This window comes from Typha latifolia, chromosome 4 (assembly GCF_019914945.1).
Source record: "Typha latifolia isolate L0001 chromosome 4, TyphaL0001v2, whole genome shotgun sequence".
Classification (NCBI taxonomy): domain Eukaryota; kingdom Viridiplantae; phylum Streptophyta; class Magnoliopsida; order Poales; family Typhaceae; genus Typha; species Typha latifolia.
In genome coordinates, this window is record NC_133089.1 from 15251260 (window position 1) to 15267618 (window position 16359).

Sequence of the window (16359 nt, forward strand, 5' to 3'; positions counted from 1 at the left end):
GAACAATAAGAAAAATATCTTCTTTACAAAATTCTACTGAGGAAAAAGCGAACCCATAAAGGCTTGCCACTCGAATTTCAAATCATTCGCTTGCTTCAACTGGCTCATGCCAGCACACCAGCTAATCCTTTGATTCTGTATAAAACCAATTAAATGGCAATGGCAAGTTCAAATAGTACAAAAAAACAACTCAATGGACAATTGAAAGATCAGCGTTAGAGAAACCAGCTATGAGAAAAACAGTAACATAAGTGCAACATATCGATCAACTCTCCCATAAGGTGCACAGCACCAAGTTATAACAGCTTTTAACATAATAACCTCAGAAAATTCAGCAATACCTACTTTCAAGAATTTAAAACAGCACTATTTTCAAACTGCAGTATCAGAAAGATTCAAAAGTTTTGTTGTCCAAATGTTCCCAGGAAGTACCTGTTAAAAAGACATGCCATCAGAAAAGAATAACAATCCTAGAGATAGGAGGGAACATATGGTTCTAGTATGTCATCGTCTCAAAAACATCAATAGAGGACGACCATATCCACTATGGCTATTTACAAGACATGCACTTCGCATTTCCAACTCACCTATTATTTGTGTGCCATGAATTTATACAGATTCCTCAGCAGGCGTGGCTTCTTCAGACTTTGGTTTGGCTGGGAGTTCTGTACCCATTTCGGCTTTAAGGTCATTGATACTATGCTCTAGTTCATCAATTTTGGTCCCCATTTCATCTAGTGAAGTGCAGTTAAGAAGCACATACAAATTTGCATAGAAAAAAGATGAAAGTGAAGTGGTAATCTACAAATCAAGGGTTCACAAAAACAGAACAATAAGATCTGGAAAATTATTCCAAAACCACAAATACCTTAGTCTCAAGAGACAAACTATGTAGAAAAATAGGGTATGAGGAAAGTACTTTGTGCTTGCTACCACTTGGAGAATCCCTTTGGACAACTGTTTTCAGGGCGTCAGTCACAAAATCTATGCATGCACTCACTAGTTCAAAAGAAGAATTTTCAGAAGAAACCAAAGTCCCAGCAAAGTTGCCGTGAGTTTAGCCATTGGATTTGGTGGTTATAGGTTTGAAGCGATGTAGCATCAGATATGCAGAGGTCCTCATGTTTAAGAGGAAAAGACAGTCTTAAAAAATTAAATATGCACTAGCACAAGGGAAAATCAAGGTTTTGGTATTGGTTGGACCATATAAGGACGGCATAAAGCAGTTTCAACAAGAACCAGTTCAAAGTCTGGTGTTTAATGAGATTGATCAAAACTCATTAAATAGGCATACTTGTTAAAAATATTGTTATTTAATTTCTTGACCTTTAATATGGTTCTTTTTAAATTTTAGCTTCTTTAAATTTCTGGCTACACTTTTTTGTTACCTTTCAGACTGCAGTCTTCCAAGCCATGTGAAGGTAAATAACTGCAGCGTCTAGTTCCTTATAGATGTGCAACCTGAGGTCTAGAAGTTCAAGAAAAAACGTTTACATAAATGTCACATCTAAGTGTATAAAGGTTGGAATTTCATGAATATGGCAGAAACATTATCCTTCTACATGCAACAACAAACCACTAGTCTCGATTAAACTCCTTACAGAAACAAAATTAAGATTAAAGGATTTCATCTTGTAAATGACACCTATTTCTGAAATGATCCATATCTCGTACCTAACTTACTATAACTAATGAAGTTACACTTTTAACAATAGAAAATAAAGGAATATAGTATTAAGTCTAGTATTATCTCATTCCATTATATATCTTATATATCTATCCTAATTCTTAATAGATGCCAAAGCGAATCACTGCCTGAACTGAGGGAATCCTATACCTCCTTTCATTATAATTCTAGACCTCTTTTCATTATAATATAGTATGTGCGGGATGGTTCATTCATGAATCATCAAATAAAAAAATTCTATGAAATCATAACATAAAAGTAGGAATATCTGAGCATTTTGTGGAAGTCGTAGAAAGGCAACCTTAATAGACCAAAATATTGAAACCAAGTCAAAACACTATTTCAGATCTCCAGTATATTATTACACCTAGATATGCATGCATATTTTATATGTTAAAACTCGTGAGCACAGATATGCATAAATATATCTTGCATATTACTACAGAATAGTTTTGGGTAAACACAAACACCAAATATTGATTCAAGGGATTGGGGAAATTTTTTTCCATAAAGAATCTATTTTCTGTAAACACTAAAGTTGAGCAGTGACAACTCAGAAGAACGTTAAATGAAAACCAAATATAAGAACAGGAAAAAAAATATGTATTCAAAAAATTTACCTATCTGATAACTATACTAAACTAGGTAGAAAATCATCTAATACACCAAGAAGCTCAATTTTGTTCAGACTTACTTTTTGATTTTTAAGTGTTGCAAACACATCAGACATTCTGACACATTCAAATTTTAAGCGTAATTACTTCTATTTGTGCATTCACAAAAAAAATAAGAATTTAAAATAGTAAGTGCACGGTGCTACAAGAGATTAAACAAAAGGATATTTTTTGAAACAATGCTCTCTGACATAGCTTGGAACCTTGTTTGCTGCAAAATTAATTCCAGTAAAAGAACTACAAGCAGATTCCAAATAAATTTATTGTAAAATAGATGCTAGAAACTCACCATCTGCACAAGAAGATTTTGTACCTGAAAAGGCAAAGAAAGTTTAATAAACAGCTATTTATTCTCACTAAGAACTTTCAAGTAAGTTTAGAGTGTTTTACATAGTTGCCACTAAAGAGTAAACACATCAATATCACCGATTGCCACTACATTTGTTCAAAATGCTATGGACTCTTCCAAAACATTCCACTGTAGTTAGGTTTAACGGAATATTAATGGAATACTCCTAAAGATGGATATTAAATCTAACATATATCTAAATGAGCAAAGTAACCTTTTTTTAAGATTAAAAGTTTAGAATTTTAATATGTAATCCATGGATCTCGATAGCATTAGATAATCTACTACTCATTTCAAATGATTATTAAAATGGGCATTTTCACCATTCTGGTTTAAGTTTTCACAGCAATAAGTTAGATTAGGCTGAAAGAATGACATTTTTCAAGAAGTTCCAATTCAATTGCAATTGTGATATTTTGAGGAATAAAGTGGCAATTATCATATTCAAAAAGTTTAGAATGGCGATTATGTAAATCCCACAAGTTTATGGTATATATAATGTAGAAAGTTTCATAACACGGCGTTGACAGAATATTATATGCTAGAACAGACTGTACACTATCAGATTACGAAACCAGACTTGAAAGTAAATTCCAGTCATTTCGCTGTCATTTCTTATAGCATGAATGTGAAAGCAACTGAACTCACAAAGGCTGTCATATCTGCAGCACTCTGCATTGAACCTTCTGCCTCTTGTTCACCCTAAAGTCAGTTAACATACAAAGCAAGCGGTCATAAGAAAGAAAAGAAAAGAAAAACAGGAGGAAAAAGAAACTATTCAAACTATCACTTCAGGAGAATGGTTTAGATCTAGTAAAACTGAGTATCGAAGCCGAAGAAAGCAATATGATGGAGGACGAAAATTCACATGAAATAAGTTACTAATAGGATATTACTAGACAAGAAAGTTGCCATATGGCATAATTTGCATAGAGCAAAGTTAAATTTGATAAGGGAAAACCACTAACTTGATTTCTTCAAATCATAACCGATCTTCGAGCATGTTCCTCAAACCACTCCTCATGGTAATTGCCATAAAGAAGCCACTCAGGCACTAACGAAACTACTGCTATTATCATATGAGTAGTATGTAAATATTCCATCTTGGATCTCTAGTCCTGGTGGATTCTGCATAAGCACAAGAAGCTCCATTTCTGGCTAAGAACAATGACCAATAATACTAATACTTAGCAATATCTAACCTTGTAATCTAATAACTAAACTCGCGTGGGCATTGTGACTGTACCAAACCGGTGTTCCTCCTCGATAACCAAAATTTCGATTGTATCTTCTTGCCTGGGTGGACGACAGGACCGAAGAAACCGATCTTGGCATCATAATTGACTACGGATCTATTTCTTTTCATTAAAATTTATTGCTCGCATTGCAATTGCAACGTTGGTGAAGACTCAAAACAAGCATAGTAACACCGCGATTCTCGACCAAGATGGATAGCCATTCAGAACCGCAATTCTTAAACGATCCAAGAAACGGGAAATGGAGGGAGAAAACAATTTAGGGTTTGGCAAGCGGACTAACCTTGACGGAGCCAGCGTTGGTGGTTGCCATGGCGAGAGCGACGAAACCCTAGATCCGCAGTTAAGAGGAGGAGCGCTCGACTCCGCTGCTCCGAACGTGAGAAGAAGAGAAGGGAAAGAGCGTGGTTCGACGGCGTGCCCAACTTTTCTGGTAATAAGTACTGGAGCGGGAATGAGAGCTCGTCCGGTTCAAAAATAATCAAAGCCTCTATAGCCTTCTACCTATTTCAAAATTCGAATTTTGAAAGTTTGAATTCTAATAGGAAATAAAAGACAGCAAGACCCGCTTGTTAAAAAAGAGAGAGCATTGTCAAATTAGCTCAATTTTTAAAATGTTGGAAGAGAAGTATAAATAGTCGAAACAAGAAAATATTTACTATGGGATATTCACATACTAAAGTGGAGTTGATGGGTGATCAAAATGATATGTTTAGGTATAATATACATACATCAATACATTTAAAATATCAAAAGTTCTGGAAAGGATTACAAACAAAATGGACCACATTGCTTGCTTTAACTGGAGCTAACACTCAAGAGACATTCAACTATCAGCACTTCCTGGAAGGAGCTTTCGAGTCGATTGGAGAACAGTCGAACTGGCGGTGCCAAAGCGGGCCGCAGCTGCAGGAATGACTCGCGAAGGAGATAGAAGCTCAGCAATTGCAATGTTATATGAGTCTGTTCCCAAACGGCTCTGCGACCATCCTTTTCCTCCCGAGAACCCGTCTGTCATGGTCCAAGAGTTCTTAAAGCCAAGACTTGTGAGTACCCTTGCAACAATTTTTGCGGTATCGCAATACCTGCAGTGTAATTAGATAATGATTTTCTAACCATTTGTTGAGGAACAAATCGAAGATATTCTGAGTTAACAACAAAAATTATTAAGAAAGTAAAGCTCTGAGATGATGAACGAACGCACGAGTCCATTATTATGATGTTGGAGCTTTTGTTTACTTTCTTGAGGTACGAAATCTTCAATGCAACTATTTCTGCCTCTACTTTCTTTGTGTTCCTGACCAAGCTTTTGATCTTGCTTGGAAGTTCTTCCAAACTATGGGCAGAGAAGAGCTATCAATCTTATAATGTTTCTAAATGAATTAAGGTAACCTGCCATATAAGGAGAAAATCTTACGGCACTGAGATCAGCTTGTTCTTTGCATTGGCAGGGAGTCGAGGTACTCCAGCCTTATTTTTATCCTTCTCTGAGCGAATGTCAATAATGAGATAGTTTTGCGTTGAAATCAGGTCTAAAGACTGAGCAGGGCTGAGATTGCCTAGCAAATAAACAGTTAATAAAGTTGACATTAAACAAATTGTAAGCAAAGGATATGAGCTGGTACAGTACATAATTGCTACCAAAGCTTTAATAGATGGAACATTCATTTCTGTTCAGTTAAAACATTAACTAAATTTTCTCAAAACATGTAAGCAAAGATAATGAGTCCAAAAAAAAAAAATCTAGCACTCCATGGCAGAGGAATAGTCAAATGGAAAAAAAATTAGTTTTACCATAATATGAAGCAAGCCAGAATGACTGGTAGACTTGTTCCTTTTGAGTTTTGAGTACCATTTTAATAGTTTGTATGCATTTTAGAATTATCTGATGTAAGGAAAAAATTTCTAAGACATATATAAGGTTAACAGTTTACTTCAAAAAGAATCAGCACTTGCCATCTCTAGAGACAAGTTTAGAACTTCACAGAATCAATTTTACATTTGCATTTAGTCAGTCTCCAAACTATGAAAGAAATCATTAGTCCTTCAAGACAGCAATCATTATCATAACATTCTAATCATTGTTGCAGCATGTTGGTCTGCATGAAATCTTACAAGCCTTTAGTGACTTCAAAGCACATTCATCCTATAAATCTGTAACAGTAAAACCAGCTGTGTAAAAATAGTTGTACTTAGACTATGAAATGTACCTTTATAACCGCGAAGGTTGAAAGAAAGTGCAGACCAAATTGGTGGAAGGAGAAGATATCCAAGAAATAATGCTCCAGCTGACACTATAAGTACGGATGGATCTGAAGATGAAATTGTTTCTACTGTCGCTGACGCTATGGGCTTCGCACCTTCTATAACCTTTGTTGTCTGTTGTGCTGCATCTGCAACGGTCTACTAAGAGAAATTTTATCAGCCTTCAGAGTTTAGACACTTTCTTTTTTATTAAGTTCGAGATTAAGGGAGATTCATATAGTCCACTAGAAATTGCATTATGTTGAAGGTTTTGAATGACTTTGTGGAAGTCCAAATTATAGCAAAAAAATATCAACACACTTTCCACCACCTAGTGAAGTGTTCTGGATCAATGCCCTAAGGGCTTAAAGGACAAAACAGAGGGCATAGGGATAATTCAGGAAGCCACCCAGTGGTGATATGGGAGCTCGAATGTAATCAAGGCAGTTCAACTTTCTCTTAGATGATTGTGATCAGGTTGCGTATAACCACAACTTAAATGTCGACCATGTGCTACCTAGTATATTTTGATCAAGTTCTTCCAATTAGATTGCGGTCCAACAATTTCTATATCATTACCAAGAAAACTAGGCACCAAAAATAAGATAATTGAAAGCATCAAGGCATAAAAAACTGTAATGAGATAAAAGATAAACTCGCTTGTATGACAACAAAAATTATGACACCAAGTAAGGCCAAAAAACAATAACCTTAGCTGCATATAGAACAGGGCTTGTATCAACTCCTGCATTCTGAAGGGCTTCTGTGGCCTGCTTGGAAGCATCCGAAACAACTGGGGCAGCAATCTTTAGCACCTCCTCGCCAGCAGTGCGCAAGACTGGAAGCGCCACATCAACTCCAGGCTTCAGCACATCACTCAAAGCCTTAAATATGTTCAGGGAGGAGTCCAAAACTCGGGAACTCACATCCTCAACCTGATCAATTGTGCTTTCCACCTGACAATAGAACAAATACACTATAAGTAAACTAAAGAAGGCAATAATTAATTGAGCAAACTTATGAGCTATGAGAAGAAGCTGTTAAATGAGTAACGATGATCAGCAATGAAGAGAGAAAGATCAACGAATTTGTCAGGATTCTTTCAAGAAATTAAAGATGAATTAAACATGGATATTTTTTAATAAACTTATGGCAACAAGCTATATACGATATAGGAGTCAAATTGCGAGGCAAAATCCAAATCCTTATACTCATCGGTCCAAAAAAGAGACAACTCGTACGACAAACGAATTTCTGACAGAATTTGTCAAAGGAGACGAATAATTTTTAACGAATAGAAGTTGAATTAAACATGGTTTTTTCAACAAGTTCGTAAATTCATGGGAATGAATCCATGTACAACATAAAGTTGATTCCGTACAATGCAAAACCAAATGGGTATAGACGTATAGTGGAATTCCCACAAACATGTTGAACGCAAAAGGAACAAAAAAAAAATGAAGAAATAGATCTCAAAGTCCAGAATACCTTCTTCAAACGATCTCGTGATAGAAATTTGTCGAATGAGCGGCAAAGATTAGCAATCCAGAGAGAGAGAGAGAGAACTTGCCTTTGTGAGCGAGGAGATGATCTCCTCCTTGGAGAAGGCGAATGCCTTCGCCTCGCAATAGGAGCTGGGCGTAGATAAGAGCGCGACGAGAGATAGCACCGGCGCGGTTGGCGATAGCAGAAGAGGAGGCGGAGGTGTAGGAGATCGCTCGGGTAGGGATTTGGAAGTGGGTTTGCGCGATGGTGGCGGTCTGGTCACCGCCGCAGCTCGGAATGCCATCGCCATCTCCAAATTCCTTTTTGCTGCCCCTCACCACTACCCTCCTCCTCCCTCGCCTTTGGTCTTTGAGCTCACCACACACACTACTGTCACTGACACTGCCAACTACTGGCTGAGGAAACTGTGGGGGAGAAGAGAGATGAGGATTCGCAATCTCGTTGGTGGAAGTATTTTATTGTTTTCATAATTTGTGTGGTTCTCAATTTCTTAGATACATTTGTCTTCTATCTGCCTTCTCCCTTCTTCTTTTTTCTGCAAATATATATTTACACGCTTTTAGTCTTTACATTCAAATCTAGCAGTATAAATTGATTATTAATTAATAAGTATCTTAGTCACTATTTGAGTTAGGGTAAATTAAGACATTAAAATCTAAATTCACATATAAGGTTACTTATATGCACCCACACACATGTTGCTACCGTAACAACCCCCACTTGCGGGGTGACTCCCGAACGAAGACTCCTCATCATGGTCGGCCCTAGTTCTATTAGGATGTTTTTCGCACGTTCTTCTAAATTTAACATTTCTCTTCTCTTTTCACTCTCTTATCTCTTTGTCTTCTCCCTTCCTCAACAATTATCTATTCTCATCTATTATCCTCCTCCTTCTCACCTCCCTCAATCCTCCTCCACTCTCTTCTTTGCCATCTAGTGGTTAGTGTGACTCGTGGACGCTAACTACAATGTCGGCCACTTTCTATCGAGCGCAATGTTGTTTCCCCTCTCTTATACAATGTGTTGCTGCTGCTCCACGACTAGTCTAGCTCCGTGGCCGATTGCAGTGGGACTTGATTTTGGTTCTGTCTATCCTATGTTAGTTTTTTTTTTTTTTTTTAATTTATTTATTTTTAACTATCCTATCTCAGTTAGTGAGTTGAATCGGCCTTCACAACAAATTTGAAGAAACTAGATATTTATGAGATTTATGGGTTCCAAGGAGCTAAACTATGTACGAGCCAATTATGCCGAGCTCTAAATGACTTAAAGATAGCTCAAAAATCTTTTGAATCGACCATGAGCAAAGATATGAGCAAAATCGAGAGCTCAACTCATGCTTGACTCCTATAAATATAATTCATGCTATTTACTCACTTTCTTTCCACGACGAAACTCTCTACTGTTACAAGTCAGAATTGAGAAATTGACTTCTTCTTTTCAAGTAAAATTTTCTCCTCCCTTGTGAGAAGTCTCTCTACATCGGCTCCAAGAGAATGTGATAGAATTGAGAAGTTTCTACTTCCTTGGCTAGGAATAGAAAAGATCTCCCTTCCCCTCCCTTCTTTCAGAATCCTACATCAGTGGCAGAAACTTCTAGACAACAATCTTGCAGGGATGATTTTTTTGTCGATCTTTTATTTTTATCAAACTTAATGTCATTTTTTTACTTATTATAAAGTTGTGTCATTATTAAATTTGAATAGTTAAAATTTAGAGTTAAATTCTGTATTTATGTCTAAAATTATTTTACTTTCTTAAATTCATTTCACATCATTCGCAAAACAATCACATACATAAAATATTTTGAAACAGAGAAAAATATAGTTTTATTTTCTTATAAATAATTAAGTTGATAATTATAAGGAACAACAAATTGGATTAATGGTCTCAGACATCCAAGGAAGGAAGGAAAGAGCAGCATAAGCTCTCAAGCCCGGCGAGGCGAAAGCTCTCAGGCGGCCACTGCGAATGTTCTGAGAAACAAGCCTTCAATTTTGTCATCATCGCCATTACTCGTCGATCAAAATCCAATCAATAATAATAAAAAGAAGCCATAAAAATCTCCAAAACTAAAAACAAACAAAAAAATTTGACACAAGAGAAATAAAGAACGGGCGAATAGTTTCAGACATCCAAGGAAGGATTGGAGCAGCATAAGCTCTCAAGCCCGGCTAAGGCGAAAGCTCTTAGGCGGCCACTGCGAATGTTCTTTGAGAAACAAGCCTTATCTCAGATTCATCATCAACTACATCAAAACTCCCCATAAGTTAACACCAAAACAAAAACAAGCGAACTAAATCGAAGAAAGAGAACGCAGATCGAGCAGAAGTAGGATGATTCCAGCCGCCGAGCCGAGGAGAAGAGATAGGGTTTGGGAGTTTGATCGGCTGTGGGGGGTTTATATAGGCAACTGTAATGAGACTTTCTAGGCCGTCGCTAAGACGGCTTTGTTTTAGAATTTTTGCAATTTAAAATTAGGGTTTGGGATTAAGTGGCTCACTTTGGACGGGCCGGAAGCCCGGAATTAGCCCAATACTATTCGGCACCCATGGGTTGGAAGATTTTTAAAGGATAATTACACTTAGAATTAGTGGCCATAGACCCTTTATTTTATTTTATTTTGTTATATTTAACTACTAATATCTCCGAAAATATTAACTAATTATTTTATTATTAACTTCTGAAACGGCTATTTACGTGAAAGGTTTATTTATTTGTGCGCGTACTCTCAAATTAATATATATATATATATATATATATTCCTCAAAATATTTTTATATATATATACCTTTTAAAAATATTTATTTCCCATAGATATTTTTTTAGAGTTAACTAATCGCTAAAATTTAAACAACTTAAATAGAAAAAAATAAAAATATTTTTATTCTAGTTTTCATATATTTTTCTTAGTTAACGATATTTTTATTTTATTATTATTAAAATTTAACTTAAAAATTAATTGGGAAGGTATCTATGCCACTGATATATGTTTTGAGAGGTTCACTTAAATTAATTCTTATCCCATCTCCTGCACCTTGTAAGAATTTCCTGCATCCTGGCTGTAGGGGATCCTCTGCAGCGTTCCCCATCAGCGGCAACTACTACATCTGTCCACCTGCGACTGCGAAACATCAAACGCTAACCTCGTGACACACCGCAAAGGGTCCAAATTTCAAGAAGAAACGAAGAGAGGAGCAACTGAGTCTGAGCGAGCCATGGCGGTCACCAGCCACAAGAGTCTCCTGAAGAGCGATGAACTCTATCAGGTACTACACTTAAACCTTCTTCTTCTCGTCCGATCCCAGATCTAAAAACTCATCCTGGCCGTTAAAATCGCATGCAGTACATCCTGGAGACCTCGGTGTACCCGCGTGAGCACGAGTGCATCAAGGAGCTACGCCACATCACGGCCAGCCATCCCTGGTACATGATCCTTGACGGTATCTAAATTGATCAGGACCGTCTGATTTATACGTTATATGGTGATAAAATATATTAATGTAGGGCTGTGATGGCTTCCTCCCCTGATGAGGCGCAGTTTCTTGGGATGTTGGTCAAGCTAATGCATGCAAAGAACACTATGGAGATTGGCGTCTACACTGGTTATTCCCTCCTTGCTACTGCTCTTGCACTTCCAGACGATGGCAAGGTAAGTTTGCAACCAAATTATTCAACTTAATTTTGGTTTGGGATTTGATGTAGTTTCTGTTCAAAAGCTAAAAACAAAACAAAAAAGTTGCTCAATTAAACTTAAAGGGTTAACCCTACATAGAATTTAAAGTGTATCACATTTTTATATAAACTGTTTTATTTTAATTTTTATGACTCTTTAGCTCCTCAAATATTTAAAATACGAATTAATCTGATGAATAACTAACGTAAGAAGCCTTTTTTTTTTTTTGAAAGATTTTACATAATTAAGAGGGTGAATGAGTAGAAGTAGCAATAGTTCATGAAAGATAAATGAGAGTTAAGGGGGTTTGGATGTAATTATCCGGATTAAGGTCAAATTACAAAAGAAAAAAAAAACTAAAATGTAGGGTGTTATTTGACAAATTTGCTTGATTTGAACATGTAGATATTGGCATTGGACAACAACCGAGAGACCTACGAGCTGGGACTCCCAGTGATCCAGAAGGCCGGGGTGGCCCACAAGATTGACTTCCGCGAGGGTCTGGCCCTACCCATCCTAGACCAATTAGTGGCCGAGGTGAATGTGAAAGTATATAACTATCGACTATCGACTATCGACTGCTAATTAAGCCATTTTAGTTATTAACTTGTTATCCATTTCAGGGCAAGTATAAAGGGACATTCGACTTCGTGTTCGTAGACGCCGACAAGGCCAACTACCTTAACTACCACGAGAGGGTAATCGAGTTAGTTAGGGTTGGCGGAGTCATTGCTTATGACAACACCTTGTGGACTGGATCCGTGGCGGCGCCGCCGGGCGCCGCCCTCTCCGAGTTTGACGGGATGTACAAGGACACAATGTTGGTGGTCAACCGAGCACTCGCCGCCGACTCTCGGGTCGAGATATGTCAGCTGTCGATCGCCGACGGCCTCACGCTCTGCCGTCGTATTAGTACATAATAAGTAGGCCCAGGCAAATGTTATGAGGAGAATTTATGGTTGATATATGCGACTGGGTTGGTTACTTGGTTTTAGCTGAACATACCTGGTTTGATTGGGTTTTAATTTACTCTTGTTTTTCTTAACTTAAGTATTTAATTCTCTGTGGCTGTAATTGTTAAAATTTATATCAAAAATTAATAATTTTCATCTTTAAGTTGTTAAATGATTAATTTATTCCTAAAATGTTTAAATGTATTTATATAGTTAGCAGGAGAAAGTAAGTATTTAAGTTTACAATATATACAGTCAAACTATAATGTAAATTGTAATTTATCCTTACTTTTATTTATATTTTTTGCTTCAAAAGTTGCTTGAATTAATGCATTTTTATCATCGTGACAGTTGATTAATGAAATCTTTCTCCTTTTCATTAGAAAAAAAAAAATTTATTCTTCTTTTCCTTTCCCGTTCCTCTTCGATTCTTGCCACAGTTGTCTCTCTCTTCTTCTCCCGCGTAGTCGTTTTCTCTCTAGAGTCCAAATGCAATCGACCAAAGCACGAGCATAGAAGGCCCCTGGATTATACCCCACAATTCCTCTATCACCCCCCGCTTGTCCCCATCGGCCGGCAGCTGCTTCTTTTAATCCGAAAGCCCTCAAACGATGCCTCCGATCTCCACTCTCCAACTATTTTATTTCCTTTCGTAATAGGAAAAAATGGGGAAAAGATGTCACCTTTGTCGATCCTTGGAGGTAAGAGGCGAAAGAAGAGATGCCCGTCAACTCTTTCAGCGTTTATATCTTCCTGACTTCTGAGTGAGTTTGTTCTCTCTAATTTGCAGAGATAAGAGAAGCGGAAGGGGAGATTAGATGCCCTTTAAGGTATATATTTTGTTATCTATGTTCTAGATGTACAGCAACCAATCTGATCTCTCTATATTTTACTTTACTCACTTGTCGCATATGTCGTTTGAGTATTTCCAAGAGCCCTTTTAGCTGCTATAAATCTGTGTGGAGAAGTGGTGAAAAAGAAAATCTTATGGCTTTTGAGTGGTTTTTATAAGTTATAGTTGTCCTTGATGCTTCTACGTATTGAATATGTGATTACCTTTGTGTTTGATACTCCCTCTAGTAGAATCGATTTGCCTTTAATGTTCTTTCAAACATGTCAGTCTTATCGTGTTCAATAATCAATTTTACATATTAATATGTCCATGTTCTTGTTTCGTATTAGTATTTTTTGATGCCCTTTGTCTTTTCTCTTTACATCCAGAAAGAAATCAAGTAATGTAGAATGTAAGCAATGACAATTACAGGTGAGCCCGTTCCAACTATAATTCTTAGTTCTTAAATTTCTGAATTTAGTCTTTATTCTTCAATCATTTATATTTAATATGGATATATTCAGAGATATTGGTGCTGATTTGTTCCTTCTTTGGAGCTGCTGCTGTCATGCTTATTGCATTCTGGTACTTTTTGAGAAGAAGATGCAAATTGCAATCCTTAGAACAAGATAATCGTACCTATTACTCAGGTAAGTGTATTCTTAGGTATTTTGTATTAGACATTTAGTCCTATGATATAGTCTGTCATCAGTAGTCCTATATTTGCAGCTTCGAAGGAGTTAGTATTCGAAGACCCTTGTAAGGAAATGTCAATTAAGGATATATATGCTGCCACAAACAACCTAAGCCCTTTGAACTTTATCGGCCAGGGCATTGCTGGTAAGCAGTTCTTTGGTGGAGTTGTATAAAAAAGTAGCTAGGACCTACGGATAATTTTTCCTTGTTATTCTTTTATAGGTGATATTTTATTATTTATGTGTGGAAAATCATTACACTGCTATATTCTTAGCATAGACACTGAGGACATGAACAAACATTTGATATTTATTTTAGTCTCAAATTATTATCTTCTTCTTTTTTTTCTTACCAGGAAAGGTTTACAAAGGTGTTCTTGCAACTGGTTGTCATGTTGCTGTTAAACATATCATTAAAGATGAACATGCCGAGACTTTTATGAGGGAAGTTACAAGCCTCTCACATGTTAGACATCCAAACCTTGTGACTTTGCGAGGTTATTGTGAATATGCAGATGAGTGTTTCCTTGTATATGAGTTATGTGTCAACGGCAATTTATCAGAATGGCTATTTGGTAAAAATCCTTTTTCACAAAACTTAGGATTGTTAGTGTCTCTTTTGATATAGTAAGGAGTCGACCTTATGACAGGAGAAGAGAAAACCCTTTCATGGATTCAAAGACTTCAGATTGCCTTAGGAAGCTCTTGTGGGCTTTGGTTTCTTCACATATATCCTGGAGGCTGCATTGTTCATCGTGATATTAAGGTATGTTTCTGCCTCCTAGCAATTTCCATCTTTTAGCTCACCAGTATCAGCTTGTTGGATGAACTAGTAATGTAATCACCCAAGGGCGAGCTTTCGCTCATAATTAGAAAAGGTAGCATGAAAAGCTAGATATAAATGAAATAAACTCGGGATGGATACAGTGTGGTTGTTGTAATTTTACTTGTTGGGAGTATCACCAGAACAGGATAAAGTGAAATAAAACTGATTCCAAAATAATTTCATGATGGTCCATTGAGTTGAGAATGTCATAGAATCATCTATAAGGTACCTGTAAGTCTAATTCACAACTCATGGATTATGTATTCTCTGTAGAAATGCATTCAGTATTACCTCATTTCCTCCAAAATCATTGACAAATATTTGATTGAGCAAACATACTGTTCCAATATTCAGATTTCTGACTTTTACATATGCTACTTTTTCAGCCAACTAACATTCTTCTTGGGGCCAATTTCGAAGCTAAACTATCAGACTTTGGTCTGTCAAAATGTATGGACTACGGTGTCTCACACGTCAGCTCTGAAGTCCGAGGAACTTTTGGCTATGTCGATCCCGAATATCGGCAGAACCACCATGTTAACGCCGCAGGGGATGTATACAGCTTTGGGATAGTACTCTTGCAAATCCTTTCCGGTAAGCGAGTAATCAACTTGAATGTAAGAAGGCCAATGTCACTGGATAAGATGGTGAGTTATAAACTGCCATTTAGCTTCTTGTGAAGATTAACCAAGTCTCAGTACTGAATGTATACTGATCTGTTTCTCAGGCTAAGCTTCTCGCCAGAGGAGGCAACATCTCAGAATTTGCTGATCCTAAATTAAACGAAGAGTACTCAACAGAGGCTTTTGATCTTACCCTTAAGCTTGCACTGTCGTGCACCGGCCATAAGCAGCAACGCCCGTCGATGGAGCAGGTTGTCTCAAGGCTAGAGATAGCACTTGAAATCTCTCTGAGGTTCGATGAGAGTAGTAACGTTAGTACTGTTGGATCTGAGTCTCAGACCACAAGTTTTTAGGCTGTGTAGCAGTTTATTATCAATATCTCATGCACTTGAAAAGAATCATTTGTTCATCGATGTTAAACAATTCCGCATAATTGCAAAGATTCAACAATGTATACTAAGCTTTCAAAAGTTCTAGTTTAGATTGAAAAATAAAATTTCTGGGGCTCAGGTGGAGTTCAATTTGGTTAATCCAGAGCTCATTGCTTTGTTTCATCAGAAAATTCCTGATACAAAACAGAACAAAGAAAAGCTAGTATAATAAGTTAAAGGGAAGAAAAGTGCAGTTGTAGTGGAAGCGTTTGGAGGAATATATCTACAATAATCCCCACAAAGGAAAAGGTGGTGTAGACTGGAGAATTGGAGATGGAGATCCATAGAGCTACCCCACCAAATTATTCTCCAATCACTTCGCATAGATATTTTATATCTTTTTACAGTGACGGAACGTTAAAGCCGAAAAAATTCTAGGGTGCTATTTGTGAATGGCAGAAATGCATGATAATAGTACGTGGGAGTTGTTTGGATAGGAGGCACTGGAATCCGTTGCATCTTCAAGTTTCTGGGAAATTAATTATTGGATCTACCAGTACTTGTGTACAGAAAGATGATTAAAAACCAAAAGAGAGAAGAGTAGCCGAAGAGCAAATAGTAAAAAAAAAAAGCAACCCACCTCGAGATTCGTGCCCCTCGAGTTTGG

The 16359-nt window shown here is 37.0% G+C and overlaps 4 protein-coding genes and 2 non-coding genes across 6 annotated transcripts; 2 read left to right on the forward strand and 4 right to left on the reverse strand.

The window, feature by feature from the left end:
• Positions 1-201: 201 nt before the first annotated feature.
• On the reverse strand, positions 202-4430 carry LOC140785900 (heat shock factor-binding protein-like). The gene is made up of 6 exons (XM_073133997.1): positions 4250-4430; positions 3359-3412; positions 2651-2674; positions 2530-2572; positions 588-737; positions 202-432 (listed from the first exon to the last, which is right to left on the reverse strand). The coding sequence occupies exons 1-5, from the start codon at positions 4277-4279 to the stop codon at positions 610-612; spliced, it is 279 nt and encodes a 92-aa protein (XP_072990098.1). The 5' UTR covers positions 4280-4430; the 3' UTR covers positions 202-432; positions 588-609.
• A 231-nt stretch (positions 4431-4661) lies between these two features.
• On the reverse strand, positions 4662-8259 carry LOC140785899 (calcium sensing receptor, chloroplastic). The gene is made up of 6 exons (XM_073133996.1): positions 7781-8259; positions 6921-7166; positions 6177-6369; positions 5384-5525; positions 5171-5302; positions 4662-5051 (listed from the first exon to the last, which is right to left on the reverse strand). Exons 1-6 carry the CDS (start codon positions 8003-8005, stop codon positions 4793-4795), a joined length of 1197 nt encoding a protein of 398 aa, XP_072990097.1. The 5' UTR covers positions 8006-8259; the 3' UTR covers positions 4662-4792.
• Positions 8260-9602: 1343 nt separating this feature from the next.
• Positions 9603-9728, reverse strand: LOC140787862 (small nucleolar RNA SNORD14). Its single transcript, XR_012108932.1, has one exon. It is a non-coding gene; the product is annotated as a small nucleolar RNA SNORD14 (small nucleolar RNA).
• A 111-nt stretch (positions 9729-9839) lies between these two features.
• LOC140787818 (small nucleolar RNA SNORD14) lies at positions 9840-9966 on the reverse strand. Its single transcript, XR_012108891.1, has one exon. It is a non-coding gene; the product is annotated as a small nucleolar RNA SNORD14 (small nucleolar RNA).
• A 922-nt stretch (positions 9967-10888) lies between these two features.
• On the forward strand, positions 10889-12437 carry LOC140786914 (caffeoyl-CoA O-methyltransferase-like). The gene is made up of 5 exons (XM_073135629.1): positions 10889-10985; positions 11063-11142; positions 11224-11368; positions 11798-11929; positions 12016-12437. Exons 1-5 carry the CDS (start codon positions 10935-10937, stop codon positions 12310-12312), a joined length of 705 nt encoding a protein of 234 aa, XP_072991730.1. The 5' UTR covers positions 10889-10934; the 3' UTR covers positions 12313-12437.
• A 1156-nt stretch (positions 12438-13593) lies between these two features.
• LOC140787152 (probable receptor-like protein kinase At2g42960) lies at positions 13594-15745 on the forward strand. The gene is made up of 7 exons (XM_073135936.1): positions 13594-13609; positions 13702-13827; positions 13907-14017; positions 14229-14447; positions 14523-14638; positions 15085-15345; positions 15426-15745. Exons 1-7 carry the CDS (start codon positions 13597-13599, stop codon positions 15672-15674), a joined length of 1095 nt encoding a protein of 364 aa, XP_072992037.1. The 5' UTR covers positions 13594-13596; the 3' UTR covers positions 15675-15745.
• Positions 15746-16359: the final 614 nt, after the last annotated feature.

Bases quoted from the DNA above. Each gene is read 5' to 3' on its own strand.
- LOC140787152 (XM_073135936.1), top strand. The intron at 14,018-14,228 runs GTAAGCAGTTCT...TTTTCTTACCAG, and splicing joins TATCGGCCAGGGCATTGCTG to GAAAGGTTTACAAAGGTGTT. The intron at 14,448-14,522 runs GTAAAAATCCTT...ACCTTATGACAG, and splicing joins TTTATCAGAATGGCTATTTG to GAGAAGAGAAAACCCTTTCA.
- LOC140785900 (XM_073133997.1), bottom strand. From the start codon at position 4,279: ATGGCAACCACCAACGCTGGCTCCGTCAAG. The intron at 3,413-4,249 runs GTTAGTCCGCTT...AACTGACTTTAG, and splicing joins CCAACGCTGGCTCCGTCAAG to GGTGAACAAGAGGCAGAAGG. The intron at 2,675-3,358 runs GTGAGTTCAGTT...TTGCCTTTTCAG, and splicing joins CTGCAGATATGACAGCCTTT to GTACAAAATCTTCTTGTGCA.
- LOC140786914 (XM_073135629.1), top strand. From the start codon at position 10,935: ATGGCGGTCACCAGCCACAAGAGTCTCCTGAAGAGCGATGAACTCTAT. The intron at 11,143-11,223 runs GTACATGATCCT...ATATTAATGTAG, and splicing joins ATCACGGCCAGCCATCCCTG to GGCTGTGATGGCTTCCTCCC. The intron at 11,930-12,015 runs GTGAATGTGAAA...TATCCATTTCAG, and splicing joins TAGACCAATTAGTGGCCGAG to GGCAAGTATAAAGGGACATT.
- LOC140785899 (XM_073133996.1), bottom strand. From the start codon at position 8,005: ATGGCGATGGCATTCCGAGCTGCGGCGGTGACCAGACCGCCACCATCG. The intron at 6,370-6,920 runs GTTATTGTTTTT...TTCTCTTAGTAG, and splicing joins CTGTTCTATATGCAGCTAAG to ACCGTTGCAGATGCAGCACA. The intron at 5,526-6,176 runs GTACATTTCATA...TTTATTTGCTAG, and splicing joins CAACCTTCGCGGTTATAAAG to GCAATCTCAGCCCTGCTCAG.